Genomic DNA, 15,546 nt, shown 5'->3' on the forward strand with positions numbered 1-15,546 from the left:
TAATTCTGTAGCTATTTAAACTTTTCACTAATAAAAATAAATAAGCCAGACATGTTCTTGCCCTCAAAGCACTTAAAGATAACCAATTTAAATTTTATGCTAGTATTTCTTTCAACATAGTATCATTAACTATGTTATTTTTGACAATTTTTTTCTAGAAGTTTCCCCCCTTACAGCCAATCTCTAGTCAAACGTTGTAGTCTTTGTGCTAATATAATAATCTATTGTCTCCGTATGATCTTTGTCAGAATTTATCTTTAATGCTAAAGGAAGTCATTAACTAGAAATGTTTTCATTGGCTATATATCATAATATGTATGTACATATGATGCATAGACAATATAATATATATGTATATGGATGTACTTCCTCTGACTTAGAAATAGCACATCCATGTCATTCTGCTGTCATCATCATTGTTGTCTCATGGATGTGATTAGCAGTAAAACAATTTCATATAGAAGCTAATAACCTGAATTCTAGATTCAGTTATCTTTCTGTTCAAATCTTTTTTCACCAAGTAAGTAGTTTCAGGTTAGTGTCTTCTATCAGCTTGTTTTCTTAACTTTATAGTAGAACCAGTAAACTTTTATTGTGTAGGATGTTAGTGTATTAGAAACTATGATTTATGTGCATAACCAGGCCTTGGAAGTGTCTGTCACATCATGGTCTCTTTCACAAATCTGCTTTCTTCTCAGAGCCTACTACAGACTGCCTCATGGTCCTCGTAATATGGAGGCAGTTTCCATTAATACATTTATACTCCTTCAAAAATACTTCTAATTTTTAGTTTATTTATTTCAGAGTCATAACATGTAACTAATAAAATATGTAGTCATAGGCATCAATTTTATCGAAAAAGTCATAAAACTGAGATTTTGACAAATTATCTCTATAAATTTTTAGGAAAAAGGGAGGTCATCAATAATTAAAATATTCTTTTATTTCATTCACCTTCTAAGTTACAAGTCCTAATTTAAGTTTATTGCACCACAATATGAGAAAATAAGTAGAAATATAAATGAGAAAATGTATAAATTAACACCTATTTCTATCCTCCATTTTTAATAGGAACTTTTCATGTTAACACTATTGCTCAAACAACAACAAATGATATTTATAAATTATACTTTTCAGACAGTAGCACTGCTCAGTAAATCTCTGGTTCTGGGAACATTTCAGTAATAGATCAGCTTGTAAAAGCCACTAAGGTGTATTATAAAATGAATCAAATTTTACCTATTATTCCCACAGAAACTTTAGAGCTTTTCATAATTTTTCTACCAAAGATAGCTAAATGTCTGATTATAAAACACAGAGCAATCAAAGTAGAAAATGTGTTTGAAACAAGCTGTATTTTAAAAGATAAAAACCAAAACATTCATCTGTATTTTGTCTACCACCTTGATATAACTTCATTCTTAATACATAAAAATTATATACTATTTAATGACTTTCACACTCAAAATTATTGCACTTTCTGTCACATTCTAATTTGTTACTAAGACTTTATATCATATTCACTAACTAATACTATTATATTTAGAAGACCATAGTATTTCCATAACAAACTGTATATTCCTATTGAACTCATCTTGAAACTTATTAGCTTTACAGATACTGTGAAAAGCTTCAGTTCACAGAAATATTCATATATTCACTTTATTACCAATTCATTTAAAAATTTATTTGTACCAGAAATTTACATGTTGTTTTTAAAGTTTTAAAGCTGTATGGCAACATGGAAAATTCTTTTTTAAGATTTACTTATTTATTTGAAAGTCAGAGTTAGAAAGAGGAAGATACAGAGAAAGAGATCTTACATCTGCTAGTTCATTACCCAAATGGCCAAAATAACCAGCTCTCCCACATGGGTGCGGGGGCCCAAGCACTTAGAACATCTTCCACGCTTTGCCAGGACATCAGCAGAGAACTTGATTGGAAGTACAGCAACCTGGAGATACTGGTGTCACAAGTGGCAGCTTTACCAGCTACACATAAAGCCTATTCCCAAGGTCTAATTTTTAATGTATACATTTATAGACATAAAAATGTCAATGTTTAAAGTAGACATATCTATTGGTATTGTCAGATGAATAATTCTTATAATGTTAAGGCTGAGTAATAATTAATTTTATATTTTTTAAAGATTTATTTACTTATTTGAAAGGCAGTTACAGACAGAGGGAGAGACAGAGAAAGTGGTCTTCCATCCACCGGTTCACTCCCCAAATGGCTGCAACTGCCAGAGCTGTGCCAGGCCAAAGCCAGGGGCCAAGAGTTTCTTTCAGATTTTGCAAATGGGTGCAAGGGCCTAAGCACTTGGGCTATCTTCTACTGCTTACCCAGGTCATTAGCAGGGAGCTGGATGGGAAGTGGAGCAGCCATGACTCAAACCAACACCCATATGAGATACTGTCACCACAGGTGGAGGGCTAACCTACTATGCCACAGCACTGGCCCCATAATAATTAACTTCTAACAAAATGAAATTTATCAACAATATATTTTATTCCAAAATAGTGTACAAAATAATTGGCAGAATGAAAAACCAAAAACTAAATATATTCCAGAGTTTTCTAATCTATAGTGAATTTTTGTTACATAAAACTGTTTCAAAAACTGAAAGTATCTTTGGGATTATATGTATTTTGAGTCCTTCATTGGTAAAGTAAGAAAAATTAGGTCTGAAATGATGAGGATTTGAATTTTTAAGGCTTAAATGTTTTGCATAAATTAAAAGAACTAAAGATAGTTTTTCATAATAAACAGGTTGTGATTTCTATTTATATTCACTATGTATAGCCAACTAGTGTTTATATCTACTTCACTAACCATGAGTTTTGTTGTTTTTACTTAGCCAAGAGGAAAGGCTTTGAATTCAATCTATCATTCCAACAAAGTTATGGAATTTATAAAATAGCACGTGAAGATTACTATGATGATGATGAAAATTCCATATCCTATCAAAATCTGATGAACTATGAGTGTGAAACTACAAAAGACTGTCAAAGAGACAACCGTAATATCTTCAATACCATAAAAGTCGAAATCAGCACCACACCCTCTCTGGACAGCTCCACACTGAGAGGCATTAACAAATGCACAAATACTGATATTACAGAGGCCAAACAGGATTCAGACAAAGATGACAGTGTGTTTTCTGACAAAAGAGAAAGTGATATTAACTATGAAGAAACCACCTTTTTTGAAGGGCCAGAGAGAAGGCTATCTCATGAGGAGAATCAGAAACCAAATCTTTCAGACTGGGAGTGGTGTAGGAGTAAATCAGAAAGAACGCCTCGTCAGGTACAGTAAAGGTTGCTCTTCCTGTGAAACTAAAAGTGGCATTAAATATAAAAGGCATAAAAAAACTCTCCGTTGAATATTTCATTCAGTCAAGTCAAAGGTTAATTTTACTTGCCTAAAATTTCAATAATAATTTATCTTAAGGTGTCTTTTGAGGGACTTTTTAATTTTTAAAAATATTTTACATTTGCATTTAAAATCTAGACATTTTTAGAATCATCAGAGTCAACTGAGATTTTTGAGAATGGTAAGACATTTTATTTTAACTTCAACTGATCTCTTTAAATTCAGAGAAGACACTCAGAACTCATGCTGTGAGTTAATTAGTTTAATTAGTTAGCTTGCTGATTTTTCCCCTCCTGTGTTCTAAACGCATATCAAAAGTCCTCAACAGAGGTTTTTTTCTTTATGCACAATGATACTTATGCAACTAGACATGAGGGGTATTGTCTTAGGAACTATGCTAGATAGCTTCCCTATCTGTCCAGTGGGAACCAGTTGCTCTAGTACCCAGAGAAGAAAATAAGATTTATTCCAGAATATATTCTGGTGAGCTTTTTCAAGGCCTGCTGAATGTCCTATTTCTTTAAAGATGGGAAAGTGTTTTTATAATGTTTTACAGAACTGATAGAATTTGCCAATAAATCATTTCATCCTCTTCTAGATTCCAGCCTACCTAGAATAATGAAGGATACTTTCTATTTTATTGAAATTGCAGTGTGATATTGATATGAGATAGTTCTTTTCTCCAAACTCTCATAAGATGATAATTAAAGTTGACCTTGCTCTCTACACTATTGATTTCTGAGGAAGATAGCCATTTTCTACATGATTTAAAAGAAATAAGAATCTACTTGCCATTCATCTCTAAAATCAAAAACATAATTTTAGAAATATTCTGCTAGGAATGGTGCATTCAGTGATCAAAATATGACCATATAGCACCAAACTATGAATATAAAGAGAATAATCAGAAAATTCCTTTAGTCTCATGGATTTAGTGAAACTACTAATCTCACTCTGATGTCATCTTTAAAAAAGAAACAAAATAGTGAAACAAAATATACAAAATACATTATTAGAAAAAATAATTGCGCATACTGTTTACTGGTTAATAATACCACAAAAATATCAGTAAATGCTTGTCATAATTAAATAACCCAGTATAAAGTGGAGATCAAATATTGCGAATTTTCAGTACAATTTGGTTCTACATTTAAATGGGGGAATTCCTACACATTCATCAATCTGTTCATGCATAATCTAAAGTTCCTGTTTTTCTCATGCTTAAAAATTATATAGTATTCAAAATGAAATGTGCACGCATATGTTTGTGTGTGTGTGTGTGTGTGTGTGTCTCCCAAAACTCTGGAGCTATTTTTTGTGCTAGTACCCTATACCTTAATGCTTATCCCTTAGTGGTTAGTTATCTTGAATCTCACTCATGCTTTTTGTTGTATTATTTTATCACAAATGTATGTACTTTTAATAGTATTTTGCTTAGTTTGGCTAATTTTGAGCTTTGTAAGATAACATTATTACTATATGTAGTATTCTAGTACTCACTTTGTTTACTGAATATTACTTTAAATGACTCCATTTTCTTATATATCTTGTCAAAACTTTCGGAATTATTACCTCAAATATCACAATGTATAGCCGTCATTCAAAAGTCCTGGCAGATGGAGCAGATGTTTGGCCTTGCACTCAAGAAATGCATTAGGATGCCCACATCCTATCTCAGAGTGCCTGGGTTTTATTCCCAGCTCCAGCTCCCAATTCCATCTTCCTGATAATACACTCTGAAAGGTAGCAGATGACGGGCTCAAGTTTTTGGTCACTGTCACCCACAAGCTCTTGGGTGTGGCTTGGTCCAGCCCCAGCCATTGCAGGCATTTAGGGAATAAACGAGCAGATGGGAATCCTCCTCTATATATGTTTCTATGTGTGTGTGTGTGTGTGCACGCACCTTTCAAATAAATAAAAATCTAAAAAGTGAAAGTCTTGGTTATAGTTTACAAAATACAATTAAGTATACCTAGAAATGTGAAAGTAGCAGACACTGTTAAAACCTAAGTACATTGTCTTATGAGAATGATGAACTACAATTTACCTACAATTTCTATTTAAATTTTAATAAATGACATGCTATATGAAAAGTAGAAAACTTTATTCAGATATTTTTCGCCTATAAAGATTTTCTTCTTAAATAATAACATTTGAACATGTGTAATGAGCAATAGTTCAAGAAACTTACACAAAATGATGGCTGTGGAAAATAATGATTAATGATAAAGAAGAAAATAAAATATTCAGGAAAGGTAAACCTTCCTATCTCCAGAAACTAACTAAAATTGAGTGAAATAGTATAATAAATTTTCAAACAGCAGTAACAAATCTTTAAACTACAGACTGATATTGGTATGACCTTCCCTTAGCAAGACTGTTTATGGTCATTAATATTAGCATGGCAAAATAACAAAATTTTGAAATTACAAAATTTCAAAACATTTTAGATTATAGAATTACAATAGCAACAAAACACAATTAGGGGTCATAAGCTTAAGAGAAATTCCATAAAACTCAAGACAGATTTTAAGTCCTATCCTATTCTTCAGAAGCAGATGATACATGGCAGTTCATGGTGACTGAGACAACACTTCATTTTTTTTCTTTTTTTTTTAACTTTTATTTAATGAATATAAATTTCCAAAGTACGGCTTATGGATTACAATGGCTTCCCCCCCATAACGTCCCTCCCACCCACAACCCTCCCCTTTCCCATTCCCTCTCCCCTTCCATTCACATGAGGATTCATTTTCAACACTTCATTTTTACCCTTTTCTTCCAACCACTTTCTTCACTTTGAGAACAATGTTAATTTATGTATGTTAAATAGTGGTACATTAAACTATGGTAGACACTGCCTGTACTCTGTGAAACCCTTCCTCTTTGAATTTTTTAAACTTTTATTTAATAAATATAAATTTCAAGAGTACAACTTTTGGATTATGGCAGCTTTTCCCCTCATAACCTCCCTCCCACCTGCTACCATCTCATCTTCCATTCCCTCTCCCATCCCATTATTCATCAAGATTCATTTTCAATTATCTTTATATACAGAAGATCAACTTGGTATATACTAAGTAAAGATTTCAACAGTTTGCACCCACACAGATATACAAAGTATAGAGTACTGTTTGAGTAGTAGTTTTACCACTAATTCACATAGTACAACACATTAAGGACAGAGATCCTACATGGGGAGCAAGTGTACAGTGACTCCTGTGGTTGATTTAACAACTGACGCTCCTATTTATGAAGTCAGTAATCACCCAAGACTCTTGTCATGAGCTGCCAAGGCTATGGAAGCCTCTTGAGTTCACAAAGTCTGACCTTATTTAAACAAGGCCATAGTCAAAGAACTTCTAGTTCTCTCTTCCGTTCAAAGTAAGGCACCTCCTTCTTTAATGGCCCATTCTTTCTGCTGGGATCTCACTCAGAGATCTTTCATTTAGGTCTCTCTTTTTTTTTTTTTTTTCCCACATTGGTTATACTTCACTTAGGCTCAATTGATAACCTCATATCTAATCATGTGTGTTTGTTCTTAGTAGTTTAAAAACAGCAGACTTGATTTCAACTATATTATGTGAGTTCTACTTTATATTTTTACAGTATATTTAGCTTAACTTCTTTATTAGAGTTTATGTTATTAAGTGAATTCTCAGTTTATCTGGATGGAAGTCCTGGTAGCAGCAAGAAAATCAGATCAAGGTTAAGATATGAAAAAGATGGTAGTAGAATGGTTTTAGTAGATTTAAATATGATTCAATAAATTTTATGAATTAAAGGTGTTTGTAAGAATAAAATGTAGTGTTAAACTTGGTCACACACAATTGTTTCTTTTTTGAACCTCTAATAGAATCTTTAAGGCTTACTATTAAAATATTCAGAAGGAATAATCAGAAGTGTCTGTTTTTCTTTTTTTTTGGCAAAATAATTTTACATTTATTGTATATAACAATTTAACATATTATATTTTTAAATATTTTTCTTATATTTTACAATATGTTTATGATAGATTAAAATTTAAAATAACTATATCCTATTAATCATGCTTTAAATATGAGTCCATCAATTTCATATATGCTATCATTTTTATGACAAAGCAAAGCAATGCTATTGTTTAAGCTCTAAGCAATTCCTGTTGTGGGTATTCAGCTTGACATGGCTGCAGTCATCTTGATCATAACGGCCATCTTTCCTTCCAGGTGCTCCCCTGGTAGTCATCTCAAAGCTTATGGGACAAACAGAGTCCTAAGATAATCCGTCACTCTTAACTGACGCCTGGAATAGCTCCTACAAATATTCATATTTCCTGAGAAAGTCCAGGTACATTCCAATCGGCCATGGACACTTTTATCTATCTTAGCATGTAAATCTTTTCTGTCAAGCTTCATGGTGGGGAATCCTCTTGTCTTCCTGCTGCCCAAGACATGCTTCTATCTACAAGTGTCTAGTAAATTACATTCTGCGTGATTTCCTGAAATTTTCCACCAATTTCTTTAGTCTCCTAACATCTTCCTTGTTTATAACAAGTATAACAACTTGATATAACTACTGGTTGTTATATACTGGGTTTCTCCAAAACAACTATAAATCATATGGTTTTTAAATTTTATTTTTTACAGAGAACTCTTTTAGACTAACACAATTTCTAAAAATAAAATTACTGTTATGTATGTATAAAAAGAAAATATTAATGCAGTAAATTAATGAAGTTATTTCTTAAATTTCTGCATGCCAACAGTCCATTGCTTAAGACTCATTTTCATCTTAGAGTTATTGATATCTGTGTTTTCCACTAAATATTTGCCTTCTGTGTCACTGAAGGGATGAGGACATGATATTTCTTTTTTGTTTTTTTTTGTTGTTGTTGTTGTTGCCTCCCTTTTGCTTCTTTTTTTATTTATTGTTTATTTTTTTTTTTTTTTAATTATTTTTTTTTTTATTTTTTTTTTTTTGACAGGCAGAGTGGACAGTGAGAGAGAGAGACAGAGAGAGAAAGGTCTTCCTTTGCCGTTGGTTCACCCTCCAATGGCCGCCGCTGCAGCCGGCGCACCGCGCTGATCCGATGGCAGGAGCCAGGATCCAGGTGCTTTTCCTGGTCTCCCATGGGGTGCAGGGCCCAAGCACCTGGGCCATCCTCCACTGCACTCCCTGGCCATAGCAGAGAGCTGGCCTGGAAGAGGGGCAACCAGGACAGAATCCGGTGCCCCGACCGGGACTAGAACCCGGTGTGCCGGCGCCGCAAGGTGGAGGATTAGCCTATTGAGCCACGGCGCCGGCTCTATTTATTGTTTATTTAGTAAATATAAATTTTCAAAGTATAGTGAATGGATTACAATGGCTCCCCCCCATAATTTCCCTGCCACTCACACCCCTCCCATCTCACGCTCCCTCTCCCATTCCATTCACATCAAGATTCATTTTCAATTCTCTTTATATACAGAAGATCAATTCAGTATATATTAAGTCAAGATTTCTGCACCCACACAGAAACACAAAGTGTAAAATACTGTTTCAGTACTAGTTATAGCATTACTTGACATTGGACAACACACTAAGGACAGATCCCACATGAGAAGTAAGTACACAGTGACTCCTGTTGTTGACTTAACAATTTGACACTCTTGTTTATGGCATCAGTAATCTCCCTAGGCTCTAGTCATGAGTTGCCAAGGTTATGGAAGCCTTTTGAGTTCGCCGACTTCGATCTTATTCCGACAGGGTCATCGTCAAAGTGGAAGTTCTCTCCTCCCTTCAGAGAAAGGTACCTCCTTCTTTGATGGCCCCAGAAGTGTCTGTTTTTCAATTGGCCACAGCATGATTGTTTCTGAAATAAAACCATGATTTTCTAGAACCACCAGCTTTTTAACCATGAATAAATAAAAATGGACTTATAAAATAATTTAGTGACTTGAGGGTGATCACTATTTTTCTCTTTTATACTTATCTCATAAAATTATCCACAGATTCCATATTCTTTCTTTTAATTTCTTCTTTTGGAGTTCTATAAATGTAGTTATTATTATAAATCAGAAACAAAGATACGTTGTTCCTGTGCCAAATTCATCTATAATTCTAGTATCATAATACCTGAAAGAGGAAAAGTCCCTCTCTGCCAGTAGAATGTAAAATGACAGATTCCATAACAGTTCTCAAATGAGGCACAAAGCAGGAATGGTGGGGTTTGAATTTGCTACAGAATAACTTAGCTTAAAAGATAAAGTCAATAAAAACTAATTTTAAAGTCATCTGAGAATCAAAGAAATTTTAGACACTTTATCGAAAATAGTTTTACAAATTAAAGTTAGGTTATGTCTTTTTCTAACAAAGTTCAATGGCAGCATCAGTTTCTATATTTTGCTATGTTATTATTTCTTTAAGTAATTTGCATAGCAAAGTATAGAAACCAAAAGTCAATTATACTATTTTGGGTTCTTTAGACCTTATCAAATTTTAGTATGCATACAAGTCAAAAGGAGACCTTATTTTTTTTTTTTTTTTTGACAGGCAGAGTTAGACAGTGAGAGAGAGAGAGAGACAAAGAGAAAAGTCTTCCTTTTCTGATGGTTCACCCCCAAAATGGCCGCTACCGCTGGCGCACTGCGTCGATCAGAAGCCAGGAGCGAGGTGCTTCTTCCTGATCTCCCATACATGTGCAGGGCCCAAGCACTTGGGCCATCCTCCACTGCACTCCCGGGCCACAGCAGAGAGCTGGACTGGAAGAGGAGCTACCAGGACAGAATCTGGCACCCCAACCAGGGCTAGAACCCGGGGTGCTGGTGCCGCAGGTAGAGGATTAGCCAGGTGAGCCACGGCGCCAACCAAAAGGAGACTTCATTAAAATACAGATTATGACTGAGTAGTTATATGGTGAGACCCAACATTCTGCATTCCCAATAAGCTCAGATGATTCCTATACAAAATCAAGGTTCCACCTCTGGCTTACAGAATCAAATCCCCCAATTGGATAATATGCACATTAAAATATAAGAAGCACTAATTTTGACTTTAGTCCCTAGAGAATGGATATGAGTTTGAAAAGCAAGGCAGGAATAGCACTTTCCATGTAATATATGTCCCAAAAATTAACATAAGACTAGAAGAAAATATCCCAATACATATATCTCTCTCCTCTTCCTAACAAAAAGCATCTTTTCCCCTTTCACTATGAAAAATATTAAACAGTACAAGATGTTAGTGCTTCCTGTGACATTGTTAGCTTACTAACTGCAGAAGGTTAAACTTGTCTCTGAGTAATTTTTGACATTTTCACCAGAAATGACCACAGTGGAAAAATCCACTTATCACCTCCTATTTGTAGCCTCCACCCAGTCATCCTAACACAGATGACTGTCCACAGCATCGATATTTTATTTTTGACTACATCCATTTATTTGAAGTGATAGTTAATTACTCACTGTTCAGACACCTGAAAATTGTTACACTGCTTTCTTTCTAAAAATATTTATAATTTTTATGACTATAAAATACATATTTTGGAAAATTTTGAAATTGATAATAAGCAAAGAAAAAACAGATAATTGTAACCACCACGACTTAAACATGGCGTACAATTTGTCATATAAAGTATTAAGCTCTCTCCCATGCATATATTTTTACTTCTAACAAAAATAGGATCCTGCTGCATATATTGTTTTGGAATCCTCTTTTCCCTACTTAACAGTAAATTTTTCACCTCATTTAAATTGTTCAAGGCCTTTGTGTCACTATCTGCTATTGATAGTATGCTGAAAACCCATTCGTAAATGTAAATTTATTCTCAAGTATTTAAAGACCTGGAAGTTGAAGCTAAGAGAATTTTATTCTAAACTAATTTGGATATTTCATAATATATTACGTGATCCTCACAGTGTACATCATTTATTGCAAAGATCTAACATCTTTCTTTCTAAAAATATATGGGGATTAGTATTGGATGAAAGCATGTGTGTAAACCTATAATTCACCCTTTAGGATAAGAATTCTGTAAATATTCATGAATTATGGAGACATAAACAGCTCTATGTTGAAACCACCTCACCATGGCTTGCATCTCATCTATGAATTCCTATTAAATAGTTACCCCGACTTGAACTCAAGTTACTAAAACTCAACTATATTTAAGTTTTTAAAGTGAACTAATTTTAGGATAACAAGTAAGTTGCAGAAATAGTACAGAAAATTTTAGTATATAACATAACAATAAATCAATTATCAGCAAAATAACGACTAATCTATAGACTTTGATTTTGCCAGTTGTCTTACTAATGTGCTATTTCTGGTCCACATCTAACCTCTGATCAGATATTACATCTGTTATATCTCCTAAGTCTCTTTTAGTCTATACCAGCTCCTCAGTTTTTCTGTCTTTTAAATGATTTTTGACACTCTTGAAGATGATTACCCAGTTTTAAATTGCTTTGTTTCTGGAATATCCTTTAATTTGCAATTGTCTTATGTTTTCTGTTGATTAGATTCAGGTTCTGCATTTTTATAAGAATATAATAGAGTGATTTTGCCCTTCCTGATGTGTCATATCAAGGGGTAATGGTGTTTCTATGTCCTATAATGGTTATAATATTTGTAAAGGTGGTGTCTCTCAGATTTTTCCTTGTAACTTAGGTGTATCTTGTGGAAATAAATTTTAATACTATGTAAATATTCCATTTCACATCATACTCCCGTCTATTAATGTCAGCAGTCACTGATGAATCTTACCTGAAGCAATTATTATGTGGTATTAGCTCCCTCTTTCTGTCATTCCTTAAATAATTATTACTGGAATTTTATTATAAGGAAAACTAGCTATTTCCCTCCATTTATTTATATCAATATGAACACAAATTTATTTTAATCTATAGGTTATATCATAATACCATTACTTATTTTATTGCTACAGTTCTTATTTTTATTTACATAAATGGAAAATTTTTATGTATTTTATATTTTGTCATTGAGAGCTCTTTTGTGTTGGTTTCTGTGTCCATTCTATTATGTAAGCATCATCTTTTTAGCCCTACCTTACTTTCTGGCAGCACAAGATAAGATTCTTCTTGACTCTTCCTTCACTCATTCCCAAACTAATTAGTTTTTAGGGAGCTTTGGTCCCTTTAATTGGAAAATAGTGTTTACAAATCAAACATATGAACACCTAGGTGCTAGGTGTGCTTATTACTACTGAAGTGTCTTGCTTCTAGACCCTATCATTGAGAGAGCTGCAAAATACATATACACATTACAAAGTACACAGCTATATTTTATATCAGTCTCTCCATACAAATAATTTAAAATCATGAGTGTATACTGATTTCTCAATTCCAGTACCTACCACAGGATTTACTTAAGCCTTTCCTTTTTCATAGTTGTGATTTGTTTTTCTGGCAGAGAAACTGATTCTTTACTATCCACAAAAATGTTTACTTACTTACTCAGTCCTGGTATTCACATAAGTAATTCTTTAAATTTTTTTTAATTTGACAGGTAGAGTTATAGACAGTGATAGAGAGAGACAGAAAGAAAGGTCTTCCTTCTGTTGGTTCACTCCCCAAATGGCCACTATGGCCAGCACTGCACCGATCCGAAGCCAGAAGACCAGTTATTCCTGGTCTCCCATGCAGGTGCAGGGGCCCAAGCACTTGGGCCATCCTCCACTCCCTCCTGGGCCACAGCAGAGAGCTGGACTGGAAGAGGAGCAACTGGGACTAGAACCCAGCGCCCATATGGGATGCTGGTGCCGCAGGTGGAGGATTAACCAGTGAGCCATGGTGCCGGCCCCCCACATAAAGTACTTTAAACATTGCTAACCTCACCTATCTGGAGGAAAATATATGGTATAAAATTGTGTATAATTCTTTTCATTTTAACTTTACAGTTAATACATAAAACATAATCCTCCATAATTACCTGTTAGTTCTTCTCCATCTCCACCATTTTGTATTACATTTTCACCTCCTCTCACATCCTCTTTGATTTTCATTATTTGTGTTTCTATATGTGAAACACTTCCAGTTTTTTAAGAGTCAGAACTATATGTAAAAGGTAAACTTTCCTCGTTCATTCCGTCTTCTCTGGTCCCATTTTTCTACTGTTTCCATCTGTTCACACCTTCCTTCTCGAAGTATACCAACTGTATACTTCTTGGCTTAATCTTCTGTTTTTCTCTTCCTGCAAATGGGTAGATACATGAATATCTTTCACATCCCCTTATTTCTTGCAGATGGATACATTTTTGCACTTTTTTCACTTAGCAATATATCCTAGATGTCACTCCATATCAGTTCATAGAGATCTTCATTCTTTTTATAGCTGCATAATGTGTATGTGTATATATATATATATGGATATATTATTGTCAGTTCAACCACTGTCTTTAGGTTATTTCCAGAATTTTGCAATTGAAAATAATACTGCATTGAATAACCTTCTGCATATGTCGTTTGATGTTGGTGATAGTATACCTTCAGGATAAATTCCTAGAATTAGTATTTCTGGGTCAGCAGGTAAGTGCAGTTTTATTAGGAATTGTCAAATTCTTCTCCAGAAGGATCATACCAATTTACACTCCTACCAGTAATTTATGATGAAGAACAATTTCCCCCACCATCTCAGTAACAGGATATATTGTTATATATTTAAAGTTTTGCCAGTCTTATATGAAAGAGATGATATCTCAGGTTATCCCAAATTATAAATAACCAATTATAAGTGGATTTGAATAATTTTGTATATTTAAGGGATTTTTTTCTAATTATCAGTTTTTGTAAGTTGTCCATTGTTTCTTTTTCCTACTTGTATTGGAATTTTCTTCTTTAATAGTTCAAATTTTAAGAGTTATTTACATATTACAGACATTAGTACTTTGTCCATGATATATATTGCAAACAGGTTTTCCTTGGTTTTTCAGCTGTCTTTTGACTTTGTTGATGATATTGATATTTTTACCACACTCAATGTTTTTCTTGTTTAGATAAAAATTATTAATATTTTCTTTAGTGATCTATGGATTTTGAATGATATAAAGCAAATTTAAAATGGAATCCCACTTATATTTTCTCCTAGTACTTGTATGATTTTATTATTTACATTTGGATCCTGAGATCCATTTGCAGTTTGTTTTTGTATTTGGTGTAAGATATGGGTATAATTTTCTTTTTTCAAAGAGGTTGCTTATCATTTATTGAAAAGCATCATTTATTTAAAAGTCAATCATTACAAGTTTGTTTCATACCAGTAAGTCAAGATACTGTCTTCTTATATAACATTTCCATACTTACTTGGGTGTATTTCTGGGTTTTCTCTTCTGTTTCACTATTCATCTGTTCATGTATTGTTACATCATTGTTTTAATTAGACTCTAACAGTGAGTTTCATTGGCTGGTAGGGCTGGCCCTGTCGCTCCCCCTCTTCGTGGAGGAACGACACAGGACCCTGTGTTGTTCTTTCGTCTGCTAGGCCCTTCCCGGATTTGCTGCTGGTTCTTCCCGGGTTGGCTACCGACTCTCCACCTCCGTGGAGGGGCGGGCTCCCCTGCCACTTTCCCCACTTCCGCGGGGGAGCGGCACACCGCCGGCCGGCTCTCTTGGGGGCTGCTCAGATGTTCCTCAGGTGTTCCTGGTGCATGTTGTCTCTCTCCTCCTTTATAGTCCTCTTCCACCAATCCCAACTCTGCTACCCACACACCGAGCATGCTGCTCTCCTCCAATCAGGAGCAGCTCCTGCAGCTTGTCAAGTTGGTGAGAGGCAGCTGTGTAGAAGCTGTTTACTCCTCTCCCAGCGCCATATTGTGGGAGAGCAGATGCATAGAATAAGTCTTAATTCCAGTAACTTAGTCTAGTCTGAGTTGCTCCCCACAGGCCCCTCAATTTTTTTCGTTTTCATTGTTTTTATCACCATTCTTGTATGTGTCTTTTCTCATATTAAACATAATTTCACTTTACCTTGCTCCTAACAAAGTTTCACTGAGAGTGTATTAAAAGAATAAACTAACTCAAGAAAAACTGACATCTTTGTTGTATCTTATCCTAGAACAAGGATGTCTTTTCATTTGTCTAATTTGATCTTGTAGCTCTCTCTTGAAACCTTTTAAAGCTTTCTTTCTATAAGTTTTGTGTATTTTTGTTAAGTTTATTTCTAAATGTTGTCTTCATTGTTTCATTCTAAATGAGATTT

At 34.2% G+C, this 15,546-nt stretch overlaps 1 protein-coding gene and 1 long non-coding RNA gene across 2 annotated transcripts in view; one reads left to right on the forward strand and one right to left on the reverse strand.

Moving 5' to 3' along the window:
* The window catches only part of GPR149 (G protein-coupled receptor 149), a 72,596-nt gene that overhangs the window by 5,052 nt on the left and 51,998 nt on the right, over window positions 1–15,546 (forward strand). The window contains exon 3 of the mRNA XM_002716308.5: window positions 2,861–3,309. Within this exon, the coding sequence (XP_002716354.2) occupies window positions 2,861–3,309 (449 nt within the window). The remainder of the gene's footprint in view (window positions 1–2,860; window positions 3,310–15,546) is intronic.
* The window catches only part of LOC138849360 (uncharacterized), a 69,433-nt gene continuing 60,715 nt past the window's right edge, over window positions 6,829–15,546 (reverse strand). The window contains exons 3-5 of the long non-coding RNA XR_011388108.1: window positions 13,282–13,542; window positions 8,659–9,205; window positions 6,829–8,268 (exon numbers count right to left, since the gene is read on the reverse strand). This is a non-coding gene — a long non-coding RNA (uncharacterized lncRNA). The remainder of the gene's footprint in view (window positions 8,269–8,658; window positions 9,206–13,281; window positions 13,543–15,546) is intronic.

Source organism: Oryctolagus cuniculus, chromosome 4, assembly GCF_964237555.1.
Source record: "Oryctolagus cuniculus chromosome 4, mOryCun1.1, whole genome shotgun sequence".
Classification (NCBI taxonomy): domain Eukaryota; kingdom Metazoa; phylum Chordata; class Mammalia; order Lagomorpha; family Leporidae; genus Oryctolagus; species Oryctolagus cuniculus.